At 36.5% G+C, this 22,289-nt stretch overlaps 1 protein-coding gene across 2 annotated transcripts; it reads left to right on the forward strand.

The window, feature by feature from the left end:
• The first annotated feature begins 7,449 nt into the window (after positions 1-7,449).
• LOC100789681 (SWI/SNF complex component SNF12 homolog) lies at positions 7,450-10,755 on the forward strand. 2 transcript variants are annotated; one of them, XM_006604008.4, is made up of 3 exons: positions 7,505-7,849; positions 8,110-9,688; positions 10,228-10,755. In XM_006604008.4, exons 2-3 carry the CDS (start codon positions 8,130-8,132, stop codon positions 10,298-10,300), a joined length of 1,632 nt encoding a protein of 543 aa, XP_006604071.1. In that variant the 5' UTR covers positions 7,505-7,849; positions 8,110-8,129; the 3' UTR covers positions 10,301-10,755. The 2 variants fall into 2 exon arrangements, with proteins under 2 accessions (XP_003553847.1, XP_006604071.1); XM_003553799.5 differs by having other exon boundaries at positions 7,450-9,688.
• Positions 10,756-22,289: the final 11,534 nt, after the last annotated feature.

The following is a 22,289-nucleotide window of genomic DNA, read 5'->3' on the forward strand; positions in this document are numbered from 1 at the left end:
AGACTAACGTCATCATCTGCACCTTTTGTCAACCAAAGGCAAGCGAGCCCGTTGACACGTAGAGACTAACGTTGTCTTCTGCACCTTTGTTATCTAGAGACGACGAGTCCGATGACATGTGGAGGTACCTTATGGTTATCCGATGACATGCGGAGGTACCTTTGGTTATCCGCACCTTTTGTCAACCAGAGGCAAGCAAGCCCGTTGACACGCAGAGACTAACGTCATCATCTGCACCTTTTGTCAACCAAAGGCAAGCGAGCCCGTTGACACGTAGAGACTAACGTCGTCTTCTGCACCTTTATCATCCAGAGATGGCGAGTCCGATGACATGCGGAGGAACATATCTCTTTCATATAACCCTTCTCATCTCAGTCCATGTATCTATCTCCCGCCCTTCTTCTCTCTTCATCTCTCTTTGATTTTTCTTCCACCAAACATGGGCATAGTCTGAGAATGTAGTTGCTGCTAACTTCACCTTCTGCTCTTCAGGATAATCATTGTATGAGAATGCATGTTGAATCTTCATCTCCCAGTCAACATAGGCGTCTGGGTCACTCCTGCCTTTAAAAGAGGATACATTGAGTTTTACTCCCTCAATTCTGTCTTGCCCCTCTATTCGGTTCAATCCATCATTGACCCTTCTGTTGCCACCATAAGGTCTCCCAGCATTTGGATTCATTTGGTGCTCTAGTCGTTCTATTCGCCTGTAGAGCACTTCATTATTACGGTTCAACAAACGTTGCATTTGTGTAGTCATCGCATCCAGTAACAAGCGCTGAAATCCGTCCAGTTGATGATATACACCACCATTGTCACTAGCTCCTGCCATGATTAAGGAACAAAGAATTTTGCAGTAATTTAAAAAAAATTCCAAACCTCACCACACTCTACTCACGTGTTTCTCTCTTTGATGGTAGTTCACTCGTGTTTGATGTTCTCAATATAGGCTTTTGTGTGATGTTTTCACTCTTGCCTTTTACCACTCGTGTTTCCTCTTAAGTTCCTGGATGGACCAAATTAGACACATAAGGTAATATAAAATAAAAGGAAAGACAATATAATGATCACAAACAAATTTGATTTGGGATAACAACTTGGACTTGATTTGGATAATAATATATTAGATTGGATTTGGATAACAGATTAGCTTTAATTTGGGTAACAAATATGATAACAAATAAGATATTAGATAGGATAATAGATAAGATATTAGATAGGATAACAGATAAGATATTAGATAGGATAACAGATAAGATAACAGATATGACCAGTAAACTTCAAATGTTCATAACTTTTGCTACGGTTGTCCGTTTGAGGCCCACTATATATCAAAACGCTCATAATTCAAAGGAGAATCTAGATAAGGGGATTTGGTACACGATTTTCTGCCAAAAAAGCCTCTAACTTCCTCAATTTCGTGTTCAAAGATCAAACACCCCACTTTCTTTTCTTTTTTTTTTTCAAATTTCTGCAACTTTTTTTTTAACTTGAAATAAAACTTAAATAGATTTTTTTTTTACACAAAGTCTGAACGACACACGAAACAAGAACAAGAACAAAAACGTGACAAGAACAAGAACAAGAACGAAACAAAGACACAAACAAAAAAAAATAATAGAACAAGGACAAAACACGAACCTGGACAAATTATAAAGAAAAATAATAGGATAGGATAGAACCTGTATCAAGAGCCGAAGCTCTGATACCAGATGATGTGAACCTGAGTATTAGCGGATCGTTTGATACAGGCTACGGAGATTTGGATGACGCCACTTCCAGTGCAGGAAGATAAGTCAGGGTAGACACCACTTCCGGTGAAGGAAGATAAGTCTGGGTAGACGCCACTTCCAGTGAAGGAAGATAAGTCAGGGTAGACGCCACTTCCAGTGAAGGAAGATAAGTCAGGGTAGACGCCACAAGGATTACCTTGATAAGTCTGATATTGGTTCAACAAGGAACCCAGAGAGAAACTCTCACCAAATTTTATCAAAATGCCAAAAGTTTCTTTATTCAAAACAAAAACCAATACTTATAGTGTATCTGAACAAAAAGATAAAAATAGACATGGGCCTTCTAAATAGTTTGGGCCAAAATTACAATAAATAAAAATTATAACTAAAAAACATATTTAACTTGGGTCTTCAAATTAATTTGGGCATTCAGCGACAATTAATAGTCTTGATAGTGTCTCTGCCTCTAGGCCTTCATCCTTCTCCACTTGGGCCTTCATCCTTCTCCACTCGGGGGCTTTATCCTTCTCCACTTGGGCCTTCGCCCTTCTCCACATAGGCCTTTAGCCTATATTTGGCCAATTTTAGGATTCTCATCACCTTATGGTTATCTGCACCTTTTGTCAACCAGAGGCAAGCGAGCCTGTTGACACGTAGAGACTAACGTCATCATCTGCACCTTTTGTCAACCAGAGGCAAACGAGCCCATTGACACGCAGAGACTAACATCATCTTCTGCACCTTTGTTATTCAGAGACGTCGAGTCCGATGACATACAGAGGTAGCTTATGGTTATCCGCACCTTTTGTCAACTAGAGGCAAGCGAGCCCATTGACACGCAGAGACTAACATCGTCATCTGCACCTTTTGTCAACCAGAGGCAAGCGAGCCCGTTGACACGCAGAGACTAACGTCGTCTTCTGCACCTTTGTCATCTAGAGACGGCGAGTCCGATGACATGCGGAGATACCTTATGGTTATCCGCACCTTTTGTCAACCAAAGGCAAGTGAGCCCGTTGACGTGCAAAGACTAACATCGTCTTTTGTACCTTTGTCATCTAGAGACGGCGAGTCCGATGACATGCAGAGATACTTTTTGGTTATCCGCACCTTTGTCATCCAGAGACGGCGAGTCCGATGACATGCGGAGTTACTTTATGGTTATATGTAGCTTTCGTCAACCAAGGCGAACGAGTCTGATGATATCAGGATGATGTTGGTCGTCCGATTCTCATTATTTTGAAAATCTTTGCAGGTTTTACTTTCGTCATCCAGAGACATTCAAGTCCGGCAACGCGCAAGATTCTTCTCTGCTAGGCAGGGACGATCGAGTTCGATAGCATGAGGAAACGTCATGGTTATCCCGTTTTATCGCTTTCAAGGCACTAAAGTTTTGTTGACGCTCCTGATGCCTTTTCTATTCTTTCTGAATGATAGGTTCCGCTGTTTGGGATATTGATCGGCTGAATGATGTTCCGCTCGAAAGAAATTAGTGTCTTATCTTTACTTCCCTTTTATGACCAATAAAAGATAAGTAAAGAGGTGCAATTGTCATACCCTAATTTCATCCGGGAGTACTTGCACTTGGTCCTTGAGCCTTGTTTACTCCCTTCGGAACCCTCGAAACAAGCATCGTTGCATAATTCGTAAAGTTTCGCCACATTTCGGAAGGAAAATGAGCATTGTTGCGTAATCTGTAAAATTTCGCAACATTCTGGAAGGAAAACAAGTGTTGTTGTGTAATCCGTAAAGTTCTGCAACGTTTCGGAAAGAAATCAATAAAAAACACAAAGGGGTGTATTTAGTTAAAAGGGGGGTGCAAATAGCAATCAGGCCCACTTGGGTCTTCCTAAGGGTTCCAAAAGAAGGCGGTGCCTTCTGGTGGAAGCAACCCTGCTCGCCTGGGCGAGCTGGGCGGCAACCACCTCCCTCTTTTCTCCTATAAATAGGGGGAGGAGGGCAGAGCTAATGGGTTCAGCCCTTCTGGTATTGAGAAATCTCTCGAAATTAGTGAGAAAAATTGTTTTTGTGAAAAAAATCCAAGCCGAGGTGCTTGTGTAACGCTTTTGAGACGTTTTCGTAAGCGATTTCGTGGAGATTCTTCACCGTTCTTCATCGTTCTTCACCGTTCTTTGTTCGTTCTTCGGTCTTCAATCGATAAGTTCTCGAAATCGAATCTTTCAATTCATTCTATGCACCCTTATTGGTCCCTACTTGTTTTGTGTACTTTTACTTTCACTACGTTTATTTTTCGTACCCTTTTTAACGAGCTTTTAACCGTTTATTTGAGTTGTTTCTCACCTAATAAATGATAAAATGAATTTCAATTGATCATTTGTGTTGTAATCTCGTTTAATCACCATTAAAATAAAATCTAACCGATCGTTCACACCGTAACCACAGTTAAACCAAAAAAAGGCAAAATAATAATAAAATAATCAAAATATCTTTGAATAAAATTAATAAGAAAAATCAATCGGACGTCTTTCGTTAGAAGTTTCCTTGAATGAATTGACTAATAACCAAAGTGAAACTAAGGCTAAAATCAACTCGCAAATCAAGCTTTGTCCGCAAAAATCACTAAAAACTGTTTTAAAGGTCCAACGCCTTATCAGTTAACATGGACCGTTCGAAAGTATAAAATCAACATGTAACTTTACCATTTTTGCAAGAACTACGTAGGTCTGATTTCCTCATCCCAATTGAGGATATGTAGGAGCAAAAGCCCCGCCTTTGTCGACCACCCCAAGAGATCATTAATGGTCCAATGCCTTAACGTTTCTCTCCTTTCAAGAAACCAAGAGATCGTTAATGGTCCAATGCCTTAACGTTTCTCTCCTTTCAAAAACCAAGAGATCGTTAATGGTCCAACGCATTAACGTTTCTCTCCTTTCAAAATCAAAAGATCGTTTAAAGGTCAAATGCCTTAAACGACTTTTGTTCGGTTAAAATATATCTTGCGAAAAAAGATAAAAACAACTTAACCAACGTTTAGTTCTAAAAGAACTACGTAGGTCTGATTTCTTCATCGCAATTGAGGATACGTAGGAGCGAGGGAAACACCCTTGTCGACCACAAAAAGGCATAAAAAGACATAAAAAAATAAAAAAAGGGAAAAATACATAATTTTGAAGTCATATTTGCACATTTGGTTGAAGGTTGTCGTCCCTTGTGATGGACGCGTGGGGTGCTAATACCTTCCCCGTACATAAAAACAACTCCCGAACCTTTCACACTTAAAGTTCGTAGACCACACCTTTTCGGTTTTTTTGACGTTTTCCTTGAATAAACGTTGGTGGCGACTCCATGCGCCTTCGTCCATTGGAAGATGCACCCGTGAGTCTCGCGTCGCCCTCCGGTCGAAGGGTAGGTTGCAACACACTGTTACAATGTTTATTTTGATACACTGGTAGAATGTTTATTTTGAAATTCTATTGTGATAACATTAGGTAATGACAAAATCAAGTTAGGTCTCTTTTTTTGTAAGGATTAACTTCATGGTTATTCATTTTTGTTTGAGTCTCATATTTTGGATAAAATACTATTACGTTAGAAAATTTAGAGCAACAGACAAATTATGTTTATTAATTAATATTATGCTTATTATTTTTTTCTGTCTAACTTATGTTTGTTTTCCTATCTTTTTTAAGTGTTTATTGTAATATTATACTTGTAACTACGATAAAGCAAGGGAGAGATGAAGATTAAATTATATTTTACCCTTAAATGAAACAAAATTTACAAACAAATTAATTTAATGGAAACTTACTGACATTTTGGTCGGGAAAGAATCTCCTCAATTTATAAAAAAAACTTCAAAATCTTAACTTAAATAAATAATAACCATTGGATTAAAATTAATAATTAGGATAAATTTTAACAAAATTTGTTGTTTTACTTCACATATTTTTTAACTCACGTTAAAAGTATCCCATGGAACATTTCTGCCTCTGTTTTCTCGTCTCTCTCTCTCTTTCCACTTTTATCTCTGTTGCATTAAGGCAGTGCCTTTTCTAACTCCAACTTCCACACAACACAAGCTCTCCAAATTCAACAACTTAGCATCGAAGGATTCAAGTCACACCAAATCTCAAACAAATAGGACTAAACCCCAACATTGGAATCCATGTGGCTGCACAAATCAAAATGCCAAATCCAACACTTTGAGTTGAAATGAAAGCATTCGCATCAACAAAGAATGGAAAACAAGTGAAGTCAATGATGTCCAAGAGGCCAAAATCTGTGCAGCAGAAAAGAGCCCTTTCAATAACACCACCAAACCAAACAACAACAGAAAGAAAAAACAAAACAACAAAAAAGGAAACTTAGAGAAGAAAGAAAAAAAAGTGATGAAGCCCAAGTCCAAGATAATAAATATATCAAAGTATGACATAAAGAAATCACTTTCAAGACCAGTAGCGACCATATATCATGAGCGTGGACAAAAGAAGAGAGAGAAGAAGTGGCAAAAATGGGAAAACATGAAATGGGTGTGCAATGTTGTTTCTAGGGATTGAGGTGGCACAACAGGTGATGCAGCAGAGATGAAAGTGGAAAGAGAGAGAGACGAGAAAACAGAGAAAGAAATGTTCCATGGGCTACTTTTAATGTGAGTTAAAAAATATTTGAACTAAAACTATAAAAGTAAATAATGAATTATTAAAATTGATCTTAACCATGAATTCTAATTCAACGGTTATTATTTGTTTAAATTGAGATTCTGCCATCTTTTATAAATTGAGGAGATCCATTTCCCATTTTGGTCTAATCTATTTGTGACATTTTCATTCCTTTGTGTCACTAGGCTCTTTCATTAACTGTAACAGACAAAAGCTAACAAATGGATGGATTTGTAGCACTTTTTTCACTTCTAGAGACTAAAATTTGAATTTTCATTGTCGGGAATGAATTTATCAGTACTCTACACATTTAAGAACGAAAATGATTATTTACCCCTTTTTAAAACACATTCTTTCTAATTAGTTAAAATTTATTAAAAATTTATAATTAGGAGAGAGAAAATTAAATATTTCATGTGACCTAAAAAAAGTTTCATTTCTACAAGGTTTCTTTATCTTAATTTCATCAAATATTTAAGGAAATTACACTCTTAGTTCTTATATATAAGACTCAATTATCTAATTCACTAAGATTAAGAAAAATGTTTAATTTACTTCATGGTAATAAATTTGTTTTAAATTTATAATTTTTTTCTAAAACTATCCTTATCATTAATACTTTTCTCTCCTAATGAGTTGTCAATCTCCTAATGAGTTGTCAATATATTATTTTTCTTCTTTTAATCAAGAATATTTCTAATATAAAAGTAATTAATGTAAAAAATATTATAGATTAAGTCTTATAAAAAATAAATACTATTTTAAATTTGGGTTTTATAAATAGAAATAGAAGACGAAAGAGTAGCTAATATAACAATAATAGAACAATGTGATGATGAGATGAGAAGAGAATAAATAGGTGTATAAACTTAAATAGATAACATTTGAGCTATAATGACTTAAAAAATAATGCCTTGAATTAATTGTCATGTTGAAGATGTTGAAGATTTTGTGGGTTAGTTATTGCTTTGCTTTAATGATAACAACTAACCAAAAAAAATGTCATTTATCGGTATGAAAGAACCTGATTGTATAAGAGAGAAAAAACAGTTGAAAGAACTAAAATCAGAGATACTCAAATTAAAAAGCCTTAAAAATATCATTGAGAAATCTTTAAAGAAAATATCATTAAAAAAGAGAGATACGAATGACGTGATTCAACAAGAACGAAACGACACCGTTTTGCAGGAAAGCACTAGAAGTGAACGCATACACTGACCAATCTTTGACCTCCCAAATTGGGCCATTTTCAAACCCTAGCCACGCATCACCGCCATCATCGTCCACCTTCCGGTAAAGAACGATCCTTAATCTCGCTCACCCCTTTCCCCTTTCTCCAATTCACCCCCCCCCCCCCCCCCCCCCCTCTCTCTCTAATTTAAGATCTTTCGAAAGTTTCTCTCTGTCTTCCACCGAAACCCTAAGCACCCACAACGATAAATCGTGTGTTCTTCTACCCACCCGAAGATCGGTGGATCAATCTAAGGCCAGATCGAGGTAAACCCTACTCGATTCAGTGGTTTTTTTGTTTCTATTTTTAGTTTCCATCTTTTGGGGCAATGCAAATTCGGACCTGGTGGTGACTTGCGCAAGTTATGAAATTGGACACTTGAATTTGTCGGGTATACCCCCACTTGGTTCACTGGTTAAGATCGAGAGTTAAAGTTAGGATCTTTTTCATTTGGGTGTTGAGGTTTTTATTTATTTATTTTTTTGTTTTGTTTTTGCTTTTATTTTGCCCCTTTCTGGTTGACTAGTGGATTAGGTTTGGACAGTGATGTCTGTGAACAATAATAACCCTTCTAAGGGCATTGGGGCCTCTTCCTCATCCTTTGGTAATGCTGGAGTACCCTCCAATTCTATACCTTCAAACCCTGGATTTTCACAGTCCCAAGGACAGGCCCAGATTCCTGTTGGTTATCAAGGACAGTTTCCACTGTCCCAGGCCCATGCTATTGTCCAAGCTCAGTCCAAGGCCCAGGCCCAGGCCCAGGCCCAAGCAGCAGCTGCAGCTCATGCTCAACTCCAGGCTCATTTGCAAGCTCAGGGATTGAGTCTTAATCAGAACCAGGCTGGTGGTTTGGGGGTGTCGTCACCGTTGATTTCCACGCCGGGTAATGCGAGTGGGAAACGGATCCCTCTGAAACCCCCCATGCGGCCAGTTGGGTTTTCCCCTCCCAACAGCTTCTCCCCATTGAGACCAGTGGAGCTCACGCCTGCTGCTCGGAGGAAGAAGCAGAAGCTTCCTGAGAAACAGCTGCAAGATAAAGTGGCTGCTATTCTGCCCGAGTCTGCGCTGTATACTCAGCTTCTTGAGTTTGAGTCTCGCGTTGATGCTGCGCTTGCTAGAAAGAAGGCTGACATCCAGGAAGCGCTCAAAAACCCGCCGTGTATTCAGAAAACTCTTCGTATTTATGTATTTAATACTTTTGCTAATCAAATTCGCACAATTCCAAAGAAGCCAAATGCGGAGCTTCCAACCTGGACACTGAAGATAGTTGGGAGGATATTGGAGGATGGTGTAGACCCTGATCAGCCAGGAGTAGTTCAGAAGTCGTCTCCTTTGTATCCAAAGTTTTCAGCTTTTTTCAAAAGAGTAACTATTTCCTTGGATCAGAGACTGTATCCCGATAATCATATTATTATGTGGGAGAATGCTCGATCACCTGCTCCACATGAAGGTTTTGAAGTAAAGAGGAAAGGGGATAAAGAATTTACAGTGAACATACGGCTGGAAATGAATTATGTGCCAGAGAAGTTTAAGCTTTCACCAGCTTTGACAGAAGTTCTTGGTATTGAGGTTGATACCCGCCCGAGAATTGTTGCTGCAATCTGGCACTATGTGAAGGCTAGGAAATTGCAAAACCCAAATGACCCTTCCTACTTTCACTGTGATCAGCCTCTTCTGAAAGTATTTGGAGAAGAAAAGATGAAGTTTACAATGGTTTCACAGAAAATATCATCGCATTTGTTCCCCCCACAGCCTATACTTTTGGAGCATAAGATCAAGCTCTCGGGAAACAATCCTGCTGGTACTGCTTGTTATGATGTGATGGTTGATGTTCCTTTTCCTATTCAGAGGGAGTTGTCTGCCTTATTGGCTAACGTGGAAAAGAACAAAGAGATTGAGACATGTGATGAAGCAATATGTGGAATCATTAGAAAAATCCATGAGCACCGTAGGAGACGGGCATTTTTTCTTGGTTTTAGTCAATCGCCAGTAGAATTTATTAATGCATTGATTGAATCTCAAAGCAAGGATCTGAAACTTGTATCCGGAGAACCTAGTCGCAATGCAGAAAAAGAGCGTCGTTCAGATTTCTTCAACCAACCATGGTAAGCTTTAAGATCTATCTTAGTTTGTTTATCCCATACTGTTTTGTTTTATTCTATATTTTATATTTTATTTTATGTTTTGCTCAACTCTCTGCATGTGCTGCCTTCTTTAGTTGATATTTGCAAATTAATACATTACCATCTGTTGAACTTGGCTATGATTGACCTGCGAGAATAATAACTCAAGTCCAGATTTATATTTTACTGATTTATAGTTCCCTTAGTTTAGGGTGATGTATGATATAACTTGGACTGTTTATGTTAGTTGATTGATACACTTGAACCAACCCACAGTCACGGGAGGATTTCATTTCAAAATTCAGATGTGACTAAAAGTTGCATGTGTTTTTCTTCTGAGCAAATTAGGTGATGAAACCTCAGGAGTTGTTAGTGTAATTTACACTTTTTCCTTTTTTTGTACTTGTGACCGACAAAAGTAGTGTTCATGTGCTTTTTCTTGAATGTTACTATTATGTAAATAAATACACATCAGTTACTGTCATTGTAAAATTTCATGAATTGTTTGAAAACTTGAGCAGGGTTGAAGATGCTGTTATTCGTTACCTGAATCGCAAACCAGCTGTGGGAAGTGATGCTCCAGGAAGCACATGACACCAGTTCATATTTTAATCATTCATCATCCTTTTTGGCGATGTATCTCAAGATAAATTATACCTTGAGAATTTCTGAAGTAGCTAGTTTTCCAACTTCCATGCTTGTATTAGTGGCCGGAAGGAATGCTGCTCCATAGTGATAATATACAATATGTTGTTGTATGGGTAGTAGTGTGAGCACATTTAGTTGCAGTCTTGATAATTGCTTGTTTAGGTGATAAATGGTACCACAATTTCATGTCTCTCAGTTGTAGTCAACTGTGACGGATTCTTTGGTTACCTCATTGTTCATTTCTCCACGCAAGATGTTTTACATTATTATGAAAAATTGTATTAGGAAAGATTGATTGGTGTACAGTATCTTCAGTTGTCTTGTGACAACATAAGAGAAAACAAATGTTGCACCCTATAGGACTATTGACGTTTCATCCATATATGGGCTCTGTTGGCATTGATTTTTGGACCGTGGTACTTGCTCAATTATGAACGGTAGTCGTAGTGTTACATAAATAATTCTATAACAAGAAATTTTGGTTGCTTTTATTCTTTTACTTTGACTCAACTTCAAACAATGCACTCTACTCGAACAACCGTGAACGTAACCAAGGCATAACCAAAACCACACGAAAAAAAAATTGTCACTCAGCAGTTAGCACATCTGAAACGTTTGTTTATTTATTTATTTATTTATAGCAGTATAGCCAACTCCCACAAGTCACTATCATTCTTAAATATAAAAAATAGTTAGATTTCCATTAATGTCATGATCACATTCTATGTAACCAAGAGATGAGGAGAGAGAAAGTAGACTGAGGGAAACAAGGTGAGGTTGGGGAGTGTTCACGAGGACAAGGTATAAGGGGAATGGAAGAATCTCATCTACTTCACCAAATTCCCAAAGGCGTATTGCGAGGAACACCTATGGAGAGTATTTCAACGTTATGGAAGGCTTGGGAATCATTCATTGAGTCAGCTTGGTCCTGGTGAGTCAGTCTCTTTGACCAATTTGCAAAACGACGCTTTAATCTTGTCAAAGGAACTGGTCTCGGACACTCCTAATAGCTCATATGTGTTCTCAAAGGGAAAATCTGTCCAAGAGGATTCATGTTATTTGCAGCACCGTCACAAAGATGCAACGAAATAAAGCGTTGGAATGGCGACGTTTGGTATAATTGATATTAAAAATTCTAGTTTTGGCCTCCATTTATTGATTTCAGCTACAGAGCTATATCCTAAAGCAGCGATGGTAAGATAAACCATGGCTACCTAATCCATCCTTAAAGATGAAAAGAGATGTTAAACACTGAAACCCATCATAAAACCCTAACAAAAAAATAAAAAATGAAGATGAGAAGAGAACCGTATCAAAAACAGAAAATACAACACCAATCGAGAGAGGATTGATTCGCTTGTTCACAGACCCCCCCCCCCCCCGCCCCCCCTCTTTCCCTCAAAATCTTGAGCTAAACCTAACAAGACAAATCTATCAAAACCAAACCAATTGAGAAAAAAACAATACCATGGACAAAGCGGGTTTGGACTTAATGTTGTTCCCTTTTGCTCAGAATATAAACAAAGAGAAGAATCACTGCACAACACAATGCCCACCACAACGCATCTGGAACCCTTCTACGCTTTAGAAGACATATCATGTGTCGATGAAGTAAAGAAGAGATGAAGAGAGAGAAAAAATGTCAATGAAGGAGCTTGGGTCGATGAAGAACGAAGACGTAGAGAAGAGATGAAGAGAATGATGAATTGAAGTAGCTAAATTGAAGAAGCTCGGGTCGATGAAGCTCAGGTGGAGGTGAGTGTGAATATGCTTCAAATTTTCACAATACTTGTTTTATCTCTGTTTATACCAAATGTCATTAACTTAGGATGTCTAGTTTGGAGTTTTCATATATGTTTAATAGATTTAATGTAATTGGTTGGCTTTTTTGGTATGTAATTGAATTGTAAGAATGAAAGTGGGTCCACTTTGCATTGTGAATGGCTGTTGATTATTTGGTGCAATGTGCGTTAAATAATTCATGTCCATTTGTCATTGTTTCCATCGTGGAAGGGAGACAATTTTTCACACTCTATGTGGTACATGGATTGGTACCCTTGGTCCCATTTTATAAATATATTTTGTTGTTTAGCTGACCAAAAAAAAAATATAATTCTTAAATATGAAATGATAGTGACTTGTGGGAGTTGACCATACAGTTAAAAGTGTTCATGTGCTTATTACTTATTAAATGACATGATGAATAATTATTTTTGTTAAAAAATCAAATTTAAATAGTATTCAAACGATTCAATCTTAACTTCAGCATATTAATCAATTATTTTATTACTCACTAAAATGATATACACTACTTGACCTAAAAGTCATTTTTATTACTCACCGAAATGTCATACATCATTGAACTACTAATGACATTACCTAGTTTTGGTCACAGTTCTAAAACCGTACTTGGATCGGCAGAGACTTGGAGGCACAACCAAGTAAAGTTAATATTTGAATCAAAGGTTTTTTTTTACCCAACTACACACTCTCTCTCCTCAATATTCCCCAACTACACCAGTTTTAAAAATATTTCCCCAATTACACTTGTTTTTTTTATTGGGGAGAAAGGTCAGGGTAGGGGAATCCGACTTCCAATCGATTTTTTATTATATTTAAATTATTATTTTTAAATTTTTTCGTCAAAGTTAAGAGTCAGGGTTGGCGAACCTGACTTCTCAACTGGTGGTTCTTTTTTTTTAAAAATAATTAATTATTTTTTTTAAAATATTGAGAATATTTTTGGTTTAATAATTTATTAATAGTCTTAAAATAAAAAAGGAAAAGTGATTAAAAAATAGATTAATTAAAAACACAATGAATATATAGTTATTACATCTCAATTATATTATATGAAGAAATTAAAACACTTAAATAACGGAAAATACTAACAATTAGAGAAACAAACATAACGAGCGAAACATAATAAAACGAAAATAATGAAACGTACTAACAATAACAATTGAAACATGAAAATGACGAAACTAATCATAGTTTGAAAGGTGTTATGCAACGGACATGTCTTCTTCCAGTAGTTGGATTATTGGTTTGTTAAAAATAGCTAAAATTTCTATTGGACAAAAAATGCTTTCAATAGTTAGATTCTGCTAACACCTTTAACATGTTTTCATCGTTTTCCAACTCTATTATTTGATATTCGATTAATTTTTCTGAATATTTTATATGGTTTGGTTGTCGAAAGAACAATTGTCTAACCACCGTGATTTGTGAATTTCATAAGGGGGAACCCCTAGAGGCGCAACTTGCTTGATGACATCCTTGAGTGTTTCGATGCTACATCCAGAAGGAATTTCAAATCTTATTGGGTTTGTTCCAGTGAAGGAGTAACCCAAAAAATCACCTTGTCGTGGTATCTTCCACTTGTCGTTGTATTGCAGCATTGCATCATGATTAGAAGTAATAGTGGATTGAAGTAAGTTGAGTATACCATCGAGTGTTTTTGTTGATGGTACATAATAATTCTATAGGGCTAACACACGGGTATTGCTCATTGCACATTAACATTGTGCAAACATCATCACCCTTTTTCAATTACAGAGAATGAAAAAAGGATTGCTGACCCGCATTTATGGATGAATATCAGTAGTAGATTTCATACACAAATTGGTCATTAGTTAGGCAAAGGGTGTTGTGCATTCTACACTCTTTAGTGTCTCGAAAGAACACTTATCAGGAACTCGCATTAGTATTAGAGTAGGACATTGAAAATAAACAACAGTTTGGTTGTGTTTGGGGTTATTTATAGTTGTTTGAATATTTGCCCCGTTGATGTGCATTGGATTCTCATAAGGTTAAAATTGTATTTTTGATAGAGTCTTGTCTGGAATCCAATGTTGATTGAGACATGTCATTATTCCAATTTTGCTTTTATCGATACAGTGCACAATGTTGTCAATTTCGACTGTGATTTTACCCAGCTATCTAGTGTCCAAATCCATTATTGTTTTCAAACTTTAAATTTAAATTGTGAGTTGTCAATTCAATGTCAGTTTTGTTGGTAAAACATCTATTATTTTTTCAGAGGCTTTGATAAATTGAAAAGTGTTGTCAATTTCAAATGTCATTTTACTCTGGTAAATGGTGCACCAGACGTCCATTATTACTTTCAAACTTAAATTTAAATTGTGAGTTGTCAATTCAATGTCCGTTTTCTGTAAATAATATAGACTTGATTAATTTGCATAAATTTATAAATTTCAAGTGTTTGCAATTTAGGGAGTTATCTTTTTTTTTGTTATTTTCGTTGTTAACATAAACTGAAAAAATGATTTATTTCATTACATAATGTAAGTACTACTAACAACAACAATGGAGCGAAGTAGGCAATGCAAATTCGCAATGACATAATGTTAAAGCAAGGAACACCGAAATAACACACCATAGGAAAATCTCAAAGCACAAACAACTAACAATGGATCATTCCCAGATTACCAACCTCGTTTGAATATTGGTTTGTGAGAAGGAGACATGTTACTATCACTATCACCATCACTGCCATGGTCTTTGACCTAGCAATTTGCACTACTCTCGTTTTCATCTAATAGGTCCTCAAGATTGGAGGTTGAGTCATGTTAGTTGTTTGGTTGGATATTGTTGTTACAAATTATGGCAAACAACTCCATAAATAGTAGTATTCGATTGTTGTAAAAAATGTTAAACGTTTGTTGAACATCATGATTATCTCCCAGATTAAAACATGTGTACATATGTGGTTGTCCTGACTCAAATATGGGACATTGAAAGTGGAGATGTTGGATATGATGGTGCGGTTCAATGTTTATTTTTTGTTGAACAAATCCAACCAATTTGTGTAAGGGTTATGGCCTTGTTGGCCATGAAAGTTTTTGTATTGTTACTAATGAAGGTGGTGCCCTCATTAGTGTTGGAAATTTGGCTGTTGTAGTAAACACAAACATATGCATTTGGGTGACACATAGTGGTAGGTGTTTAGATGAATATTTGAAAGTTATACAAATGTCTTTAGCTGGTAGTGGTATTTATAGAATTTTTCAGTTGCGTGCATATGTTCATTGTGCAGTCACATGCACTGGTAAATGGCATTTGAGTCTATGTAGCACATGGCCTCGAGATGCGATAAGGGTCAGTGCGTTGAGCAGTAACAAAAAAATAGCTTGAATCATTCACACAAGCTTTTGTATGTTGCGTGCAGGTGTTCACTGTGTAATCACATACACTGGTAATTGACATGCGAGCTTGGCCAACACATGGCCTTGAGATGCGATAAGGGTCAGTGCGTTGAGCAGTAATAATAAGAAAACAACTTGAATCATTCACACGAAATTTTTGGATTATTTGACATGAATACTATGAAATAAATTTGTCACAAATATTTCAAGGGTAAAAAATATAGTTTTTTTTCCTATTAATTTGAGGTCCATTTTTATTAAATTGTTACACGATATATCTTTTTTTGGATTCTTTGATGTGAAAACTATGAAATAAATTTGTCATAGATATTTTTAATGTATTGGAGATAAATTTTATAAATTGCATAACATGCCCACTTAAACATTGTTTTAAGGGTAAAAAAAATAGTTTTTTTTGCTATTAATTTGAGGTCCTTCTTGATGAAACTGTTACACGATATATATTTTTTGGATTCCTTGATGTGAAAACTATGAAATAAATTTGTCATAAATATTTTTAATGTATTGGAGATAAATTTTATAAATTGCATAACATGGCCACTTAAACATAACATAACATGGTATGTCCACTTTAACATAATTTTGAAAACTACATTAGAAGGGTACTTAAACATAGTTGATCCATTATCCCAACATTTATACTTCAATTATGTTGCAAATTTCTTCTCTCATGTATCATTGGTTCTTCTTCATGATGATGATGATGTTGTTTTATCTCTGGGTTTTCATTGTGGGTTGCTACAGCTGAAGAACTTTGTCCTTGCTCTCCAAACGAATATGGTGCATCAAACTATTGTAAAGAAGCTAAATATGATGTCGTAAAATTTGGGGTATTTAAATCGACACCAAATAAATTGGTCATCCATTCATGGTTAGTTGCATTGATTGACTCGTGAATCTAACCAAAAGTTTGATGAACAGGTGATGGAGTACAAAACATTGGCTGAGGACGTGGAACTGATAAATGTGTTTCTTCAACGGTTGTCCCTACAACATTATGGGTAATTATCTTGCGTTGATCATTTAGTTGTTGTGCAATAGACAAGAACAAAATAGTGTTTTACCTATACCATTCCATATACTCTGGTGTACGTGTCACTGACCCTTCAACCCATTGTCCAATTAAAACATCATTGTGTTTGTTTTTCCATATATTAATCCACCCTGCATGATATTCCATTCAGCCATTGTAATGATTACCTTGCATGTCAATCTGGTGAAGTCGATCAAGATTCATGAGATCTACAGGGATATCTTGATGTATTCCAAATTGTAGCTTCACCTGATTTGTTTGATGCCATTCCACGATGGGAAAACAAATAATTGCAGTACATGCAAACCAAATGTCCCTGCATCTGTATGCATGTCTTGGTGTGTGTTCTCCAAATTCTCTATATAGGACCCAGGAAAACTAAAATATATGTTAACAATGCAACATTAGTAAATGTTAATATGTACATATTAATGGTGTGATTAATGATAGTAATATACCTGATGGCTCTCCATATGATCTATACGAAATGTATACCTGGCCAAGTCACTCCATCTAAAATGTAAATGAAACAAAACCACTATTCATTGTAATGTTATAATGCGCATAATTGAAATTAAAAATTTTGATTTCATTATTTGTAATAACCTTTTAGCGAGTGGATAAGTTGTTTCGGGTTGTGAGACTTTTAGTGCAATAAAAGGCATGTGGTACCAAGCCATGACTGCAATAGTATGGCACAACCACCCATAATTCTACCAACCTCCGATGATGTCTAACACAGTTCTTTGTAAATGTTTGCTAAACAAGGAGATCCCCAACTATATTTTTTTATGTTGTCAAAATTGTTCAAGCCCGACAAGTGCACCGGATCGCACAAGTAGTATAAAACGGTAAGAACCGAGTATCGAACTCTTGGGGAGCTTGTGTTACTTGGTAAAACTATATTCAGTGAATAGGTGTCTAATCTGAAAAGATATGTGTGGACTATGAACAAGTATCTAAACTAACTATTAAAAGGAAAATCACATGAGTAATGATGTGTAAAGACAAGTAGACAACATGTTGGTCTTCCTTTTAGGTGCCTGATGTTATAAGGATATTCTCTACTTAACAATGCTTATGTGTTCTATGGTGTCTCCCGAAATGCTAAACCTCGATTCCTCATGATAGTCTAGCCTAATCCTGATCAAGCATTGTTCTCAGATTCCTCTTGTTGGACTAAACTTGACCAGAACCGCATTAAGACAAACATACAAACAACTAGGTTACCGTACCCCGATCCTTCGTGATAATACGATAAATAGCCCCGTCCTATCAAGTTCTAAGAATCAAACCAGTTTGCACTGTTGAATGATCCTAACAAAGCATGCATCTAAAAGATCAAGGCAAAAGCACACTGAAATGACGTACTGATAGCACATAGAACACATAAAACATCATTAAATAGATATACAGGTATTTACATCACGTACCTACAAGGAAGCACCAACAGAGGATTTAGCTCTCCATATCTGGGAAGCTTCCTTTACAAAAAAATGAAGAGAAAAATGAAGGATTGAAGAAATACAAGTAGTGGAGATGTCTCCTCCACCTCTAGAACCTCACAATCACTCCAGACTCATCTCATGCTCTCAAGATGGCTTCCGCTTCATGCTCAGTTCTCTGCTAGTCTTCGCACAGCAAAAGCTCTCAAAACTCTCTGGAACTTGGACCTTTCTCTCTTTAGAAATCTCTAAACATGAAAAAGCTTCAAGAATTTCCCAAACTCCCCTCTCCATTTTTGGTTTCAGGCTTAAATAGGTGGCCTTGTTGGTGCTTGCGCGCTTAGCACAACTCTGGCTCGCTTAGCGCGCATTAGTGAATTTCAGCTTAGCGCATGTCTTCTCGCTCAGCGGATGGACTCAAGTGATGTGCTTAGCATGATGATACCTCGCTCAACGAACATGCACAACTCATCCTTCTTCCAGATTCTTCCTCGCGCTCAGTCAAAGGAGTGTTGTGCTTAGCGGATGGCTCGCTGAGCCGGCAGATTGGCTTAGCGAGCATATCAAAATTAGCAGTTCACAAACTTGCCTAATTAGCCTGAAATTGAGAGGAAATGATTATTAAATACACAAAATGGGAGTACTAATTATTTTATTACCTATCTTTAACAAAAAGTAATTACAACATTACAAAATAACCATAAATTGGAGGAGTTTGATACAATTTACACAGGTTTCTTACACAAAAGTTAGTCATATTCATTGACTAACAACTCCCCCAAATTTACAGTTTTGCTTGTCCTCAAGCAAATAAAGAACAATTCACTGGTCCCCAAGTGACAATAATATGCAGTAGTTATGTACAAAGGTGTATGATAAAAGAATGAAGCAAAATGCCCTCATCACTTGTCTTTCACAAAATATGCAGTCATTCAAAGAGAAGAATAAAAATGTAGCCTATACAATTAGATGAAGTTAGGCATAAGACAAATATCAAGGAAAGTAGCTTAAACCACAGTCTCACGGCTACTGTTTCACTCAAGCACAAGTGTTTAAGCTATTCATCAATAACAACTAGCAAGAGGTCCAATCTTTGAACTTCATCTCAAGCCATAAAGTCAGAAATGCATAAACAAAATCAGAAGGACTTTCACAGGCTTGTAGTGAGGCTTGGCTACAAAAATAATTGGTTTTTCTAGGATTCAAAGGCTTAGATTCTAAGAGAGCATAATTTCTAGACTTATCCAAATATTCTTTTCAATACAATTAGCTTACTCACTAGCCTTTCATATTAATTTGCATTTGACCTTATTACAACAACACACATTTTCTTTGATTGCTTTTTTTTTTTTTAACACAACTTATTTGTTGTGTGTGTTGATGTGCTTTACCTTTTACTTTACATCCTGGTTAATTCCCCCAAATTTGGGGCAAATTGCCTTGAACCATCTGCTTTCCTAGAATCCAAGCAAGGTATCAGGAGATATTAATTCAAGTTTAGGGTTCAATTTTGAAAATGTAATTTAGCTCACAAAGGGTGCAAAGGATACAATTATAATCCAAGGTAAGCTTTTTGGTCAATTAGCTTGTATATACAATCATGGCCTTCATCATGTCCTCATTCATACATTTCATTCTAAATTTCAGAGATTGATGGAAAGACTATTACTCAAAGCTAGTCGTTCACTCACAGTTTCAGATCACACTCTCACTGATTATGGTTCAAGCTTTTCTTTCTCAATCAATCTGTCTACTGACTAACAATTCTAATTGGAAGTTCACATTCTTGTTCTTCCTTTGTCTAACATACATACTTGCTCAAACTTATGAAAAGAAACACAAACTCCATCACAATCATGCATTCAATCCAAAATCAATTCATAACACCAATTTTCACAAAAAGGATAAAAGTGTTTCACTGCATAATCATGACAGTCAAGTTAAACTATTCCATATGCTTCAAAACAAACATACCAACTATTCACAAAAAGTATAAGTGTATAATTATAAACAGAAACCAAAATTACTCAAAACAATGTACTGAACTAATATAGTTATAATCATTATCCAAAAAGCAAAATAATTAGGAATTTAAAAGTCCTGAGATAGATCCTGTGTATCCTGAGTCTGAGCCTCCTCCTCATCTATCAGATGGAAAAACAAGGGAATCAGAGAGATCAATAGCTTCTCCAGATAAGGAATCAGAAAGATCAGCAGCTTCTCCAACTGGGGAATCAGAGAGAGCAACAACTTCTCCAAATAAGGAATCAGAAAGATCAGCAGCTTCTCCAACTGGGGAATCGAGGGGAGCAGCAGCTTCTCCATATGGGGAATCGGAGATGATAATAAGAGGTGGAGATTGGGGAACTACTTCAAGCTCAGGAGAAAGTGGATTCACCACTGGAGATTGTGTATCAGCTGGCACTGGTTCAACCCGTGCAGGTGTGGGCTTAGGAGGAGTAGCCTCATTGGGTCTCACCATTGAAGGTAGAGCTCCAGGCCATGCTACTTACTCATGAAACTATTCTGTGCGCTAAGCCCAACTAAAATAAAATAAAAACTCAGATTTTGAATTTCAAACTTGGGCAAAGTGCGCATATCCGCTAAGCAAACCGCTTTGAGAAGCCAAACTGTTGGATCGAGTGGCCTCAGAATAATTAAGAAGGGGGTTGAATTAATTATTCCTAAACCTTTACTAATTAAAAAATTACTCTTCTAAGGCTTTTACTTATGTTGTTAAGAGAATAAGGAGTAGAAGAGAAACTTAACCAAAAGTAAAAGCGGAAATTAAAATGCATAGCGGAAAGTAAAAGAGTAGGGAAGAAGGAGACAAACACACAAGAGTTTTTATACTGGTTCGGCAACAACCTGTGCCTACATCCAGTCCCCAAGCGACCTGCGGTCCTTGAAATTTCTTTCAACCTTGTAAAAATCCTTTTACAAGCAAAGATCCACAAGGGATGTACCCTTCCTTGTTCTCTTTGAACCTAATGGATGTACCCTCCACTAGAACTGATCCACAAGAGATGTACCCTCTCTTGTTCTCAGTCAACAACCTAAGTAGATGTACCCTCTACTTGTACCACAAAGGATGTACCCTCCAATGTGTTCAGACAAAGATCTCAGGTGGTTAAACCTTTGATACTTTGTGAATGGGGATACAAAAGAATTCTCAGGCGGTTAGTCCTTTGAAAACTTTTGTATAAGGGAAAGGGAAGAATCAAAAGAATTCTCAGACTGTGTCATTTTGAATTCTTTGACAAGGGAGAAGGGAGACACAAAAGAATTCAGGCGGTTAGTCCTTGGCGAATTCTTTTTGGCAAAGGGAGAAGAGATGAAAAGAATAAATAGCACAAGCTTTCAAGGTTTAGAAAACTAGAAAACTTTGGAAAGCTTTTGGCACAAAGAAGAAGAAGTTCAAAGAGATTCAAGGCTTGTAAAGGATTGTAATGAATTGAATGGATTGATAGAAAGGCTGATAGAAAATGCAAAACAAAGCCTTGCTTTTATAGACTCTTCATGTCTGGTCAAGAGGACCATTTAGAAGAGTTATAACTTTTATAAAAACTTAAAACCAATTCGAAAAAGTCAAAAACCATTTGAAAAGTTACATCTTTTGATTTATTCAGAAACAATCACTGGTAATCGATTACCAAATCAGTGTAATCGATTACACAAAGCTTTTATGTGAAAGGATGTGACTCTTCACTTTTGAATTTGAATTTCAACGTTCAAAGGCACTGGTAATCGATTACCAAAATATTGTAATCGATTACAGCTTTTTGAAATCAATTGGAACGTTGTAAATTCATTTGAAAACTTTTTCAAATCCATTTTGCTATTGGTAATCGATTACAACAATCTGGTAATCGATTACCAAAGAGTAAAAACTCTTTGGTAAACATGTTTTGAGAAAAATCCATGTGCTACTCAGTTTTTGAAAAAACCTTTTCATACTTATCTTGATTCTTGAATCTTGAGTCTTGAATCTTGATCTTGATTCTTGAAGCTTGATCCTTGAATCTTGATTCTTGAATTCAACTTTCTTCTTGAATCTTTAAGTGTTCTTCAACTTTCCTCTTGAATCTTGAAGTATTCTTGATTCTATCTTGAACATCTTGAACTCATTATTTGATTGACCTTTGAGCTTTTTGTCATCACCTTTGTAATCATCAAAACATCTTTGAATCAATCTTGATTCATCATAAAGCTTTGCTTCTACAATAATTAGTTTTTGGTGAGCCAATTCTCGCAAGCTGTGCATGATA

This window comes from Glycine max, chromosome 19, assembly GCF_000004515.6.
Source record: "Glycine max cultivar Williams 82 chromosome 19, Glycine_max_v4.0, whole genome shotgun sequence".
NCBI classification, from domain to species: Eukaryota; Viridiplantae; Streptophyta; class Magnoliopsida; order Fabales; family Fabaceae; genus Glycine; species Glycine max.

Excerpts from the sequence above, each read along its gene's own strand:
- LOC100789681 (XM_003553799.5), top strand. The coding sequence starts at position 8,130 with ATGTCTGTGAACAATAATAACCCTTCTAAGGGCATTGGGGCCTCTTCC. Across the intron at positions 9,689-10,227 it reads GATTTCTTCAACCAACCATG|GGTTGAAGATGCTGTTATTC; the intron begins GTAAGCTTTAAG and ends AAACTTGAGCAG.